This window comes from Malaclemys terrapin, chromosome 18, assembly GCF_027887155.1.
Source record: "Malaclemys terrapin pileata isolate rMalTer1 chromosome 18, rMalTer1.hap1, whole genome shotgun sequence".
NCBI classification, from domain to species: domain Eukaryota; kingdom Metazoa; phylum Chordata; order Testudines; family Emydidae; genus Malaclemys; species Malaclemys terrapin.
Window position 1 is genome coordinate 881,881 of NC_071522.1, and position 15,728 is coordinate 897,608.

The 15,728-nt window shown below is 45.4% G+C and overlaps 1 protein-coding gene across 1 annotated transcript in view; it reads left to right on the plus strand.

The window, feature by feature from the left end:
• Positions 1 to 15,516, plus strand: part of RPA1 (replication protein A1) — a 42,368-nt gene extending 26,852 nt beyond the window's left edge. The window contains exons 13-17 of the mRNA XM_054008405.1: positions 7,508 to 7,640; positions 8,972 to 9,148; positions 10,809 to 10,916; positions 13,944 to 14,030; positions 14,426 to 15,516. Of these exons, the coding sequence (XP_053864380.1) occupies positions 7,508 to 7,640; positions 8,972 to 9,148; positions 10,809 to 10,916; positions 13,944 to 14,030; positions 14,426 to 14,536 (616 nt within the window). The 3' untranslated portion in view covers positions 14,537 to 15,516. The remainder of the gene's footprint in view (positions 1 to 7,507; positions 7,641 to 8,971; positions 9,149 to 10,808; positions 10,917 to 13,943; positions 14,031 to 14,425) is intronic.
• The last annotated feature ends 212 nt before the right edge of the window (positions 15,517 to 15,728 follow it).

Sequence of the window (15,728 nt, forward strand, 5' to 3'; positions counted from 1 at the left end):
CATGTTTGTGGGCTCTGTACAATAAGTGAGGTTTGAGGAGGAATTTTAAAGGGGTGGGAGCCTGGCGGAGGGCCCACCATGGAAAAAAGTGTGAAAATGAGCATGACGAAAGAGGAGAGGATAAGAAGTAAGAAATGAGATCAAAGATACAGGGAAGAGCAGAGGTGTGCAGTCTGAAAGGTGAGGATGAGAAGCTTAACCCCCCCATCCCCTGCCTAATGGGATTGCTACCTGTTCAATCAACATAACTAATATTGAGCAACATGGCGGGAATCGTGTATTTGGCACTGTACTTCAGGCTGCTTAAAAAGAACGTGGAGCAAGTTAGCCCATGACATGATCTACCAGATCTTCCTGATAGTTGGGCTCTCTCATGCTTCACCAGCGTTAATATTTCATTGGTGGTTGCCTATGGACAGTAACTTAGAGCTCTTGAAATTAGTTTTTACACTAACATAGCCACGTATTGTGATGGCTTAGTCTGATGTCTGTTGCACTGTACTGTACTGAAAGTCCTAAGACCTTACAGTACAGAGAAGAATGCATGGCCTCCCAAATGAACTGGAGACCTTTTCCTCCCTAAGAAAAGCTAAACAAACACTACATTAAAGTAACAATGCACAGCAGTTCCTCAGGGATGGGAGAGAGAAACACTAATAATTACTTCAGCTTTTGGGTTTCCTGGCTCTGGAATATCAGAATCCTAAATAGTATCATTATCTTTTTTGAGTTATAGATTTTTGTTATTTCAAGATCATGATGTCCTTCCCTCCGTCAGAGAATTGGTTTTGTCTATCAGTGCCACTTGTCACCTAGCTGCGGTTGCTGGACCATGAAGTGATGGTCTTTCACCATCCTGCTCTCGGCCTCTTCTGACCTTGAGGGGAAGGACAGATAGGGTCATAACTCAACCTCTGATTCTCCCATTTGGCACCATCAGTCTGCTTTTAGACTTACTTTACTATTTGAGGGAAGCTTGGAGAAGATGTGCTTGAGTTCCATTTCAGTGACTCCCCGCTTTCAAACCTCCTCTTCCCAAGACTTCAGTTCCTCTCTGAGGCCTCCCTCAACCCCATTCAAAGTGTACATAGATTGAGGCAAGGCTTCCTAAAAAGCCCTTACCTCAGCCCTGCATGATTTCAGTCCAGTTTTCAGTGTGCAACTAAGTTAGCCATGCACATATTGGGTGCTGCAACTGCCTTAGCTGCATACTTCATAAGCTCAGCAAGAGAATTGTATGCAAAGTGCAGTTCTTCTTTGAGTGCTTGCTCATGTCGATTCCATTCTAGGTGTGCGCGCGCCCACGTGCGTGGTCGTTGGAGATTTTTGCCTTGGTGGTATCCGTAGGGTTGTCAGTGGAACCCCATTGAGTGTTGCACTCATGCACTGGTATATCAGGCACGGCCGACCCTACGCCCTCTCAGTTCCTTGTTACTGCCCGTGGTGGTTGGTTGGCGCGCCGTCCCTTGCATTGCAAGGGCTAGCGGTTTTTATCTACTGTCTTCGAGCCTTAAGGCCTTGTAATAGTTTTGTTCATAGCACTTAGTGTTAAGTAGTTTAGTTAGCAGTTAGGGTCCCAGCGGGGTCTTTGCCCCAGGCAGTGCATGCCCCGGTCTCCTGGGTTTAAGCCCTGTGTGGACTGCAACAGCTCATGCCTGTAAGTGACCCCCATAGCAGCTGCCTCAAGTGCTATGGGGAGTGACACGTTAGAGACAAGTGCCAAATTTGTAAGAACTTCCATCCCTGCACGCAAAAGCGGGATATTTGGCTATGGGCTCTCCTCATGGAGTCCGCCTTGCCTCCAGCCTCCGTGCAGCCCCACCAGGACTCGCCGAGTACCTCTGCCTCAGTGCACCCCCGGCACTGTTCCTTGTTTCTGGTGCCCAAAAAGAAGACTAAAGAACATGGTTCCCCAGCACCAAGCAAAAAGGACCATTGGCCATCGGGCGAAGGACCTGCGTCAGGCCTCCTGGCCACTCCAGAGCCGTGCGCTCACACCGCCTCCCTAGCCGGGGCTCTTAGTCCCATGAAAGGTCCACCACCGACTCCCAGGAGCAGCATGGGACCAAAAACCGTGGTGGCACCAACGCCTTCACAGGCTTCCCTGGTGCTGAGAGAGCACAGGCCTCTGCCCATGCCGCCGACGCAGCATGTGCCCCCGGATCTGGCAAAGGCTCCCCACGAGGGCAAGCCAGACGCTAAGACCCCTTGGGGCAGTGGAGTGCCGCCGATCTCTTGAGACAAAGCAGTGCTCGCCACCTCTGCACCGCAGGTTGCCGGAGTCGCAGCTCGGACGCTCTGGGGCTCATTCTTGGTCACCAGCACCACGTTCACGGTTGCCATTGTCTCAACGCGAATCACCTAGAGTAAGATGCCAGTCTCTGTACTACTGATGCTGCTCCCCCCTCCTGCAGATCATCCTCTAGGCACAGGTTCTGGTCGCCTGCATCGTGGGAGAGCTCCCCATCGCCTCTCCAGTCCCCCCGGCACCGATCACCTTGCTCCAGTCACCAGTCCCCGACGGCAATGGCCGGCAAGCAGACCCAGGTGTTGACAGCCCCACCGTGGTCACTGGAAGGGGATTCTCTTGCACAGAAGCCCAGTTCAGCCCCTCACTTAGTCTGCACCAACGCGAATGGGCACCCCAGGCTACGTCGACATTTCCGACTTAGCAGACTGGCCAGTGGCTGGTGCAGTGGCATTGTTGGGGCGCATGGGGAATGCCAGTTGTGGCGATGCCCCCTTCTCACCACTCATCGGCTGCTGCCTCAGAGCACAGAGTGCACAGGGCATGCCCAGTGGTCGAAGCAGAAGAAACGGCACCCACCCCCTAAGCCTTCCTCCCCCGTGGGGGAAGATGCCCCGGAACCTCCCCTGGTGGTGCAATCATCGTCCTCGTCCCCAGAGGAGGCGGTTGCGGATCCCTCGAGGGCAAGCCCGCTGGACAATCTCAAGGAACATCAGGCTCTGCTGCATCAGGTGGTCGAGAACTTGGCCCTGGAGGTGGAGGAAATGGCTGAACAGATGGACACCTTGTTTAACGTTCTGTCAGCTCCGCTCCAACCCATGTTGCACTACTGGTGCACGATGGTATCCTTAAGATTGCCAATGCTCTCTGGCAAATTCATTCAAAGAAGTACTTTGGTTTGAGTACCTCTATACCCACCCTCTCCCAGGCTTGCTTGTGGTCTCTGCAGCTAACGAAAGAGACAAGCAGAGGCATACCAGTTTGACTCTCAAGAATAAAGAGGCTAAATGGTTGAATCTGTGAGAAAATTTATTTGACTGACAGTTTGCAGTTCCCAGGGCAAACCATCAGGACCTCTTGGGCTGTTACAACTTTAAGTTATGGGACTCCCTCCGTAAGTTGAAGGAGTCCCTTCCACAGGGTTTGACTCAAGAATTTGGCACTCTGGTGGAGGAGGGCACTGCGGTCACCAGGTGCTCCCTCCAGATGACCTGCGATGTGGCGGACTCGGCAGCCAGGGTGGTCGTGTCGGCAGTGGTGATGAGGTGCAGCTCCTGGCTTCAGACTGCAGGTCTCTCCCAGGAAATGCAGACCTCCATCCAAGACTTCCCATTTGATGGGAACAGTCTCTTTTCAGACCAGAGTGATACAAAGCTCCATGGGCTGAAGGACACCAGGGCCACCCTTCGCTCGCTGGGAATGCATACGCCGCAGCCTGCGAGGAAGCAGTTACAGCCGTCCCTGCCACCTAGGCCTTGGCAGTCTCATCAGGGACCTGCAAGAAGGGACAGAGAAGCTAGTTTCAGCCGCTGTCGCCCTTCTTCCTCCCGCTCACCCATGCAACCTGGTCCGGCAAAACACTGCGGGGGCCAGCAGCTCTCGTTTTGAGGTTGCGGTCGAGAGTGATGCCCCGTCACTGTCCAGGATCCACCCCGCTCATTCCTCAACCGTCTGTGTCCCTTCCGTTCGGCCTGGTCCCAAGTCACCACAGACCATTGGCTGCTGATAGTGTCTCACGGTTACACCCTGCAATTTTCTGTCACCCCTCCCTCATTCCTCACCATCTCTCTTCAGGGACCCTTCTCACAAGCAACTCCTTGTTCAGGAGGTCGAGAACCTCCTGTGCATAGGGCCAGTGGAGGAGATCCCTTGGGACCTACTCATGTTAGTTTCTAATCCCAAAAGCAAAAGGTGGCCTCAGACCCATTCTGGACCTGTGACACCTCAACAAGTCTCTCAAAAAGCTGAAGTTTTGCATGATCTTCCTGGCCTCCATTGAACCCTACCTGGATCCGGGAGACTGGTATGCTGCTCTTGACTTGAAGGATGCCTATTTCCACATTTCCATCTTCCAAAGTCACAGACATTTCCTCTGTTTTATAGTGGGCGAATGCCATTTCCAATTTACGGCGCTCCCCTTTGGCCTCTCGTCGGCTCCAAGGGTTTTTACCAAATGTATGGCGCCGGTGGCTGCTTACCTCGGAAGTCAAGGGGTCCTGGTCTTCCCATATCTCAAAATGGCTCATCAAGGGCAGGTCCCAGAACCAAGTATAGAGAAGCCTTGATCTGGTGCATTCCACCTGCCACAACCTGGGCCTGTTGATGATGATAAAAGAGAAAAAATCCACCTTAAGGTTAGTCCAACACAGAGTTCATTGGAGCGATTCTCAATTCCACGCAAGCCAGAGCCTTTCTTCTGGAGGTGCATTTTCAGACTCTGTCGGATCTGATTTCTCATGTGAGGAGCTGCGCGCTCACCACGGCTCACACTTGCCTGCGGTTGTTAGGCCACATGGGCTCCTGTGACTGTGGTCAGTCATGTCCGGCTCCACCTCCGGCCTCTGCAAGTGTGGCTGGCATCGGTCTACACCTCCAAAAGACATGATCTAGACCTGGTGGTCAGGGTGCTGGATCACATCCTGTTGTCGCTGAATTGGTGGTTGGACGCAGGGGGGAGGGATAGCTCAGTGGTTTGAGCATTGGCCTGCTAAACCCAGGGTTGTGAGTTCAATCCTTGAGGGGGCCACTTAAGGATCTGGGGCAAAATCAGTACTTGGTCCTGCTAGTGAAGGCAGGGGGCTGGACTCGATGACCTTTCAGGGTCCCTTCCAGTTCTATGAGATAGGATATCTCCATATTATGGATTGGTGTTGCAGGGTGTCCGCTTTGCCACCCCATCTCTGTCACTGACCCTGATCTCCGATGCTTCGGACCTGGGCTGGGGAGCCCAGCTGGGTGAGCTGAGCACCCAGGGCTGATAGTTGCGGGATGATCTGGCCCTCTACATTAATGTCAGGAAGCTCAGAGCAGTTCCCCTGGCCTGTCAGGCCTTCTTGCCCCACCTGAGGGGCAAAGTGGTGAACGTCCTGATGGACAATACTGTCGCGATGTATTATATCAATAGACAGGGTAGAGCCAGGTCATCAGCCCTCTGGCAAGAATCTGTCAACCTTTAGCACTTCTGTGTGCGGCATGCCATTTATCTGGTAGCCACTCACCTGCCCTGCACCAAAAATGTGCTAGCAGATCGCCTCAGCAGGACCTCTTGTCTCGCCATGAGTGCTCCATCTGGAGGCGGCCAGTATGATCTTCTGGAAGTGGGGGACTCCCTAGGTGGACTTGTTCGCCTCCTGCCAGAACCGGAAATGCTATGTGTTTTGTTTGCTCTAGGAGATGGACAGGGGTTTGCTGTCAGATGCTTTCCTATTTCCGTGGTCAGGGGCCCTGATGTACGCCTTCCCGCCAGTGCCATTGATCCAGAATCCTTGTGAAAATCAAGCAGGACAGGGTGAGGGTTATCCTGATAGCCCCCGAGTTGTCTCGCCGTGGATCTTTCGGTCGCTGAGCCGCTGCAACTCCCTCTCTGGCCAGACCTGCTGTCTCAGAATCACTGCAGTCTCCTGCACATGACCCTGGAGGTGCTGCACTTGACAGAGTGGCTGCTGCATGGTTACATGCGGACAAGCAGGAATGCTCGACCCGAGTGCAACAGGTCTTGCTGGGTAGCAGAAAACACTCTACCAGTGTGACCTGTCGGGCAAAGTGGGAAAGGTTTACATGCTGGGCCTCGGATCGACACATCTGAGCTGGCTTCGACAGGGCAGTGCTGCAAGCTGCAAAACTGAACTCCAAGCCCACCTCCATTGGCATTGCATGTGAGTCACCTAGAATGGGATGGACATGAGCAAGCACTCGAAGAAGAAAAAACCGTTACCTGTCTTTTGCAACGGTTGTTCTTTGAGATGTGTTGCTCATGTCCATTCCATTACCTGTCTTCCTGCCCCTCTGTTGGAGTTGCAAGAAGGAACCAAGAGGGCATAGGGTTGGTGGCGCCTGATATACCGGTGCATGAGCACAAAACTGAAGGGAGTGCCACTGCCGACCCTACAGATACCACTAGGACAAAAATCTTCTCCGACCGCACATGTGGGGGCGTGCGTGCACGCCTAGAATGGACTGGACTGGACATAAGCAACACTTCTCGAAGGACAACAGTTACAAAAGGTAGGTAACTTTTTTTTTTTTCAGCAGGTTATAACTTGGTCAAATCCAAGCCAGTTTTCATCAGAACACTCAAAAGCACTTCTCAGTGAGGTCTGTCTTCGTGCCAGGTTTCAACTTTCACTCCCTAACCGTTTGGGCTGCAGAGCTGTGCAGAAAAATGTTGCAAGAATTTATTACGATAGTTGAGTGGTGTTCCATTCTTCTCAAAAATAGTTGAACTGTTATTGCTCAAAATATCCAGAAAAAAATCCCTTTTGTGCAAAGACTGAATATGAGAAACTTCTGCTTCAAAGTGAGTGGCTGAAAATGGGATTAGAATCAAAAGCTTATGCAGTCTTACCTATAATGGTCATTACTGCTCCTGTGGGCTTCTGTTATTTCTTCGATGGATATATAACTAGTGGGTTTTTGAGAGAGCTTCCGCTACCCAAATCAAATGTGCCGTAATTCAATTAATGATCATGTCTGTATTGATGCTAGAGGCTACCCTTTTGTGGACAGTGGTTTCTGGGAGGTTTGACACAACTGAAATGAGCTTTCTGCTGAAATAAATTTGCCACTACATTGAAATCACATCATCACCTGAGCTGGACTTGTAGCACCAGCTTCACTAACAGACGTATTTGCTTATTTTAATTCAAGAAATATGATCTATTAAACACTGTTTGCTTTTCTTTCAAAGCTGCAGGAAAGATAATGGCAGCATGTAATTTAATTCTAATTATGCAAATATTATCTGGCTGCTTCTAAAATGCATGCAGTTCCTGGTTTGGCCACTAGCTGGCATCAAAGCTATGGGCATGTAAACCAGAATTTGTCCACCTTTGAGATTATAAAATACTATGTTAATTAAAACAGTATTAATTTATCCTGAAATGCTATTTTCAGTGTAATATGCACATGGTACAGTAATTGTTTCCTGTGGAAGTTGCTGATAAAATCCCTCTTGCATTAAGTATGTAAAACTAAATATAAGATTTTGGGTAAATCTGGCTGGTTTGCATTCCAAAAATGGAAGAATCTTTGTGCTTTCAGGTTTGACTCTGAAGGGCAGCTTTTGGAATGTACCTCAATCTCTGATCTGAGAGGTGGACCAACAATTGGGGGAAATACCAACTGGAAAACTTTGCATGAAGCTAAATCTGAAAATTTGGGACAAGGAGATAAGGTAAAATAGGGCTATTAAATGCAAACTGTGTATGCTGCATAGAAAATAAGTTAGGTTTTACGCAGGCGTGGTGTTTGAAGTTACCCGTTTTTGAGGGTTACCTGTGGAAATGGTTAGAACTTTTGATCTTACTGAGTTTGAACGGAGGTTAATCAGATCCTGAAGTTCATGGTATCACTTATTTATTTTTCATATTATAGTAGCAGCTAGAGCCCCCAACAGAGTTCTGGGCTCTGTTTTTTTTTTTTTTTTTTTTTTTTAAACAAAGACACTCTATGACCAAATAGCTGTCAATCTAGATTGACAAGACTAATTGTGGGAGGAGAAACAGGTATAAAGAGGTGAAGTGACTTCCCCAAGGTCACACAGCAGGTCAGTGGAAGAGTTACATAAGAACATGATGACGGCCATACTGGGTCAGGCCAATAGTCCATCTAGACCAGTATCCTGTCTGCTGACAGTGGCCAGGGCCAGATGCCCCAGAGGGAATGAACAGAACAGGTAATCATCAAGTGATCCATCCCATGTCGCCCATTCCCAGATTCTGGTAACAGAGGCTAGGGACACCATCCCTGCCCATCCTGGCTAATCACCATTGATAGACCTATCCTCCATGAATTTATCTAGTTCTTTTTGTGACTCAAACGTGGGTTCTAACCCCAGTTCAGTGCTCTGTTCATGAGGTTACACTGCCTTTTGGTTTTGAAATTTAAATGCTAAAGCTTCATGGCATAAACCTACCAGCATCTAAAGGGTAGGAAAAGACTTTTCATATAGGTAGGTTATTCCATAATTGCCCATTATGGAGTTTTTTATGTCTTCCTCTGAAGCATCTGGTGCTGGCCACTGTCACAGACTAGACTTGACGAACCATTGGCATGGCAGTTCCTGTGTTCTTTTATTCTGTAGGATGTGGTTTTACTGAATGTTAGTTTGCAGCACGCTCTGTTGTATATAGATCCTATGCCTTTTGTAATTTCACTCTCTAAAGAAGAATGGGGAAAGTGAAATTTTGTTGTTGTGAATGAACAACAGAACATGACTCTCCGGTCTTGACTAGAGACAATGGGAAAGCAAATGTGCTCATTCTAATAAACTAAGGATTGTGAACATGGTTCAGTGAAGATTTAGGGACTTCATTTAACTTAATGGAACCCAAGAGCAGTGGCAGCAGCAGATTTGAGTTGCAAGTCCCAGTGACCCATAAATGTGAGGTCTATTAGTCATAAAAATCCAGCTATGGTCTTTCATGTTTTCCAATTAGTTTAGAACTCAGATTCAGAAAAAAATCCCAGTGTTTTGTGGGTAATGTTGCTCTCTCATTCTCTCAGGCAGATTATTTTAGCTGCGTGGGCACAGTGGTATTCCTGCGCAAAGAGAACTGCATGTACCAGGCATGTCCCTCTCAGGACTGCAATAAGAAAGTGATAGACCAACAAAATGGACTGTATCGCTGTGAGAAATGCGATCGCGAGTTCCCCAACTTCAAGTATCGCATGATACTCTCGGTAAGTAAAAGGATTAGGTGAAATAGTGTTGCTCATTGACCACATGCCTAGTATAAACATAATTATACCCCTTTGTCTAAAAGAGTGGAGCAGCAGAACAGTGTGGTCCAGAGCGCATGGGTCCTGTGGATAAATGAGCATTAAGCAGCTTATGTGCTTTAACCAAGCAGGTTAGGAGTGTTTCATTGATCTGATTAGCAGTTTGTTTCCTTGTGCTTCAATTAAAAGCTTTTCTTTATTCCAAAAAGTTTCAGGCTAACCCAGTTGATTCTAGTTTGCAAGTGTGGCATGCAGTGCAAAACTTAGATGGCCCACATCTCTTCAGTTATGAAGATAAACTAATGTGAAATGGCAATTCTGGAGAGCAGTAATTGCACTTTTACAGCTGATACCTATATTTAGTTCATTCTTTTGTAGGAAATGTTCTGCGTCTCATGCATTAATGGAACCTGCTTCAGGATAGTGTGTCTGAGGATTGTTATTGTGACACCTGCTTGCACCACTCACATTGAGATTCTTTTCAGCCTTTACATTTATAAAATGCTTGAAAAATAGTGGGTTGTGCCTGCCTTTAGAAGTGCTGTGCTGGGGGGTCTGCTTGGGAGGGGATCTATTGCTGCAATTTCACTTTGGGTAATACAAAGACTAAATGAAACAGTGCTTCCAAACAGAAATACTCATCTTATTAGAAAATCTAAAAATGTACAAACTACCCTATGAATTAGTATTTCTACTGTGGTGTGTAGGGGGGATGTGGGAGGTGTGCTCATGAATTTCACATCACTTGAGTCTCCTGTTTTTCACAGAAGCCAGGGAATTCACTTAAGGATTTTGCTTGGTCTTTAACTTGTACCACATTGTTTTTCGGTATTGTGGGAGTCTCAAAGTAGTGTGATTTTACATGCTGTTTTGCTGAAATACCTGGATACAATTTGGTTTGAGATGGAGACATTACAATTAAATTAGGACCTACATTGGTTTCTTAAAATGATTGTGGTGATAGAGATTGCAGGCTAAGATAAAGTTCCAGCCATGTCCATTCCTACGCGTGAGTTGGCATCTGAGTTAGTGAAGATCCCTGCTGTTCTTTTGAAAGAAACATGCATCTGACACTTAAAACAAACAAAATCTTTGAAGTTTGTCATAGCCTGTGCATCAAGTCCCAGTTTCCAAATGGGATCTGTACACCAGGCTTCTGCACAGCAACCCTTTCTGCCTGAGTGTAGTGTGGTTGTTATCAATCTGCATGCAGCTGCTGCTCCTGTTCACTGGCATGAAAAAAAGGTGTAGTGCTGCTTCAGCTAACTTCATTCATTGCTGTGTTACACTAAGGCCAATGGTCTGTGTTCTGCTGTCACTTACACTAGTACTTCGGGGTGATGGCAGCATACAGCCATTTCCCCCATGTTTTAATTACCAGCTTGTTGGCCTCTCCTTTTGACTCTGGTTGAAGCATGTTGCTAGACAGTCTGTACTGCCATGAAAAAGATTGTTGCACTTCATCCATCAGTGAGTACAAATAGTTACAAGAGGCAGGGAACTTGAGGCGGCAACAGTCACACTTAAATTTTAAAGCTCTCCCCAGCTGTAAAATAAAACTTTGTTCTTGAGTTTTCTTGCGTGGGAGGCGATTGGATTAATGGCTGTGGATTCTTTTTAGGTGAACATTGCAGACTGTCAGGAGAATCAGTGGGTGACTTGTTTTCAGGAGTCAGCAGAGGTCATTCTTGGGCAAAATGCTGCTTTCCTGGGAGAACTGAAAGAAAAGGTGAGTCAACTAGCTTGTTCCTTTATTTAAAAAAAAAAAAAAAAAAAAGTAAATGTCTAGATTATACACCTCTACCCCGATATAGCACAAATTCGGATATAACGCGGTAAAGCAGCGCTCCGTGGAGGCAGGGCTGCACGCTCCGGCGGATCAAAGCAAGTTCGATATAACGCGGTTTCACCTATAATGTAAGATTTTTTGGCTCCCGAGGACAGTGTTCTATTGGGGTAGAGGTGTACAAGATTCTGTTTCCATGTGTTTTGTCACATGGGGTTTTGGAAGCTACCAGTGGTAGCTGTAGCATAGTGGCGCTACCCTCAAAAAGGTCTCTTGTCCTTTCTGATCCTGTAGTTAGACTTCTGTGACAATTCACTAACTCTAAAGGACCCTTGAAGGGTGTAGATTTGAATCCTGCAGTGAGTTCTGTATGGACAGACCCCCATATGCACACACAACACCATTGAATTTAACAGGGATTTGCAGGGGCCCTAGGGTTCCACTCATGTGGCTCTCATTGCCAGATCGGAACTTTGTTTATTGAAATGAGTATACAAGGAGTATCTGAGAGATTCCCGCTATATTTAGCAGGAATTTGATTTTACCCATGGCTTCCTATTTTCTTGTTCACACTAGCATAATCTCCTATCAACTCAATTCTGAGGCTAATTTTATTGGTGCTGGTTAGTGGAATTCAGTTTTGTGGGCCTGACAAAAATTATGACTTTTTAAATAGTGTGTGCAGAGATGTTTTAGACATCTGTCTCACCAGATTAGAATAGTTTGATAATAAACCCCTTAAGCTTTAATAAAAATGAGTCTTTTCTTCTCTTTATGTATACATACCTCTCCTCTACCACAATTTCCCTCCCCTCTCCAACCCCCCCCCCCAAAAAAAAACCCCAAAAAGCTTTTTCTAGCTTTTTCTCTTGAAAATGATCTTTTGATGTCAAAGCTCATATCAGACATGAAGCAGGTCATTCAGAAATACTTGGCTTATTAAACTGAAGTGTATTAAATGTTGCTGGATCCGAAGTCTTAGAGGAACTCTGTTGCACAGGATGGCAACATATTTTTAGCAGTCTGCTATATAACTTAATCTGACTTTGTTTTGGAAGGATAGTAGCAAGTGGCTAAGCTGTCCGCCCCTGAGGTGTGATGCTGATCATGACCATAGTTATGTTTGTAAAGTTTTCATTTTACATCCCTAACTTAATGAAACTCTCATCTTTCAGACATGATTGGTGTCTGCCTGATTCTGAACAAAAATGGTTCAGCCAATTCTGAGTCAGAGGAAAGTTGGAGAAAATACTTTCCCAATTACAAAAAAAAACAAAACAAACAAAAAACTTACAGTGGTGGGTTTTTTTGTTTGTGTTTTTTTTTAAGAGCCCTATAGGGAAAATGGCTTGGGGTAGAAAGTTGAAATAGTATGGAGAGAGCCCTTGTGGAGAAGAGATGCCTTTGATTGATCCAGACTAAACTGATTTTGATTTGACAATTTTATGAGTCTTTAAAAACAGTGTTCTGTGCATTCACAGTACATTTTGCCTGACTTTTTTCACTAAATGCTTGATCCAGTGCCCTTTAAATTCAAGGGGAGTTCTTCCATTGACTTTAATGGGCATTGAATCAGAGATTGTGTGTAGCAAAGGCCATGCTGCAAGTGTATGTGTAAGTAAACTTTCATCTACTCCTTTGCTCAGACCTGCCCAGGACCCATTGCCAAACTTTTCTGAGAAATGTGGGGCCCTGGTAAAAGGGTGGTGCTTCTGTAGGAGCAGCTTTCCTTACATGTCCAAGGGAACAATAAGTTTGTGGCAGAGCTGGAAACAGATCCCTAGTGTAATGAGACTGGTGTATTAGCCACTAACCAATGGTGACACTCAGGAAAAAATCACTTAAGAATGGATGTGCTTAATTATGCAGTGTGTAGAACTAGGTTGCTCCTGTTCCCCCATCTTTGTCATATCTTTTGAGATTGACAGATGAAACCGCTATGTAGGTGCAAAATAGTATGTTTCATAGAAGAAATGAGACATATAGTAACTTGCTAGAACAGCACTTAGGGGCAATAGGCTTGACTTTGGCCTGCGAATCATAAGATCTGGGTTCAACTCCTGGGTTTGACAATTATCTGCTCCTTGACTTTGGATAAGTCACTTTTCCACAGTAGCCCAACTCTATAATGGAGACATTAAAGGAGTATTTATTTGCCTGTATCACTCAGGGGCTGTGAGATCTAGTGAAATGTCTGTACAGTTTTTAAAATATAAAGCTTTGGGGGGGAAAAAAACTGCTCCCACAGCTTGTTTGATAGTGTATTGTACTTGAGAAATGGAATGTGGTCATGTAAGAAAAGTCTGTGTTGTTATAATAGACACATGACGGATAGTTACCATTGCATGTGTAACCTTAACTTTTCCTGACTTTTGAGTGCTTTTCTGTGCAACTTGGACAGTCGTATGGATATTTAAAAAAAAAAAATCACAACACACCCCCTTTTTCTTGTGTGGTATCCTTTCAAATGAATACGTGTCAGGATGCCAGGATACATGCAGCTTCACTAGATAAGCACAGAAGCTGAATAAGTCTGATAAGACTGTTGGCAGTGAAATGGCTAACCATCTTGACATTTCAGTGACTACAATTAAGCATCAGAATTAACCCCAGTTTAGAAGCACGGGGACTTCACAGCTGTTGATGATCTCAGTTTAGTTCTCTGCAAACTCAAGACAACCGTGCATTGTTTCACATGGCCAATCAAGAGTCTTCAGTATGGACTAGAAGCTTCATCGTTTAAAAAAAATTTAATTTAAACTACAACTGCGGAAACTAAACAATTTGTTGGAAGAACAGTCCTTCAAACAACTAGATTTTACTATGCCCGCACACTTCCATTGTCCCAGCTAGTCTATATTTTAACAAATTCCCTCAAACTTTACAATGGCTGAACTTTTCTGAGACTTTAAGGTGCAGCTGGATGCTTGAGTTGTCGTTGTCTCACGTCTGTCTTTGTACTCCTCACAGAATGAGCAGGCATTTGAGGAAGTGTTCCAAAATGCCAACTTCAGCTCATACGAATTCAGGATCAGAGTCAAGCTGGAGACTTACAATGTGAGTAACCCCACCAGGTGGATGGGGGCATGTAGCTTTGCTATATTTAGACTAGATCGACAGGAAGCTGCTTTCTTCTTTTATGCTATGAAGTGGGGGAGGGGAAAGAGCAGCTTCCGAAGGTGAACAGTGGCCATCCTAACTAAACCGCATGGAATGAGAGAAGAATCAGTGTCCTTCTGTGACGCTGCTTTTCTTCTTACTCAGCAAAATCTAGCGTTTCTCTTTGTTTTCACTGGAACTATTAGCTCTGGAAGCCAGAACTTCACAATGCTGAGTAAACTTGACACCAAGAGTAATGAAGCTACTTTGAGCAAAGGGAGATTAGAACTCGTGTGTCTGGAGCACTGGGCCCCAGCTCTCCCTCTCTTACATACCACTTTTCTCTTTCAAAGGATGAATCTCGTATTAAAGCCACAGTAATGGATGTGAAGCCTGTGAACCACAAAGAATACAGCAAGAGGCTGATCATGAACATCAGAAAAAACGCAGTGCAGCTAGGATAAGAAGGATGGTGTTGATTGAGCTGAAACTAGAACTTCCACACAGAATAACTAAAGAGCTGAAGTTAAATTGATTTCTTCCCACCCCATGTGACAATTTGGCATTAGTTATGCAGTGCATGGTAGCCCTTTATAGTGGGTAAGTGATTTCATGGAATCCTGTGTGCAGATATCCCAGTGGTAAGTTAAAAGAAAGTGCACTCAGGAGGCCTTGGTGTATTGTGGACTATCTTGGTCAATTAAACTATGGCAGAGCTAAAGAGGAATCGCTAGACAAACTGATACTAGTTGCTCCTGCAGGCTTGCAACCTGTGTTAAGATTTCATTCTTCAGACATTTTGTATGCCTTTGCTAAAGTAACTTTGCTCTCTTCAGAGATTTAAAGCTAAAATACAGACTCTTTTTTTTTTTTTTTTTAAACACTAGAAGAGACTGGTGATACCCTTGGCACTTTTGACTTGTTCTGAAGTGGGTGAGAAGGAGGGAAGGAGAGACTGTCATACAGCTTTCTGATGTGGACTAAGGAGAAAGGGCCTATTAGCACGAGTCAGTCCTCCTTCTGCAGAATTCAAAGGCTTTCTCTTTCCACAGGTGCCAGGCAGTTGTTAATGCTTGGAATGGCAATATGGTAGAATTATTAATCAAAGACACATCTCTCATATATCTGAAGAATATCCTTCCTTCAGGGTTTATCAGACTGAGTCAGATGGGTCTGATATTAATCAAAATTGTCTCTTCTGGGAGAGGCTGATAAGCATTGACTCTCTGTCCCCCCAGGGAAATCTAGGCAACTACAAAGCATTGCTTTAGTTTTCACTTCACATGCTTCCTGCCTTATACATATTTCTTGTGCTGGTGTTTAATTTCTTTGTTTTTGTTTGTAAAAGTGTTAATCAGAAACAAGTTTTTAAATGGGGGGGGCACTTTATGTTAAAACTGTGTTTCAATAAACAGTAACAATAAACAACAAAGCTTTGTTTGTTCCTGTGTTGTGAATTCTGCTTTCTTTGAACTGAAGATTTCTCATTACTGGAAAGCAATTAATTAGCTTCATAATAAGTGTTCACTTGGGGGAGACAATACCTTTTTTTCAAACTCTAAGGTTAGACTGAGGAATGGAAATTTCTCTGCCTGATATTGGCAGCAATGGAAATGCAATGGTTTTTTTACCATTTCTGTGCCTGCGAATGCTGAT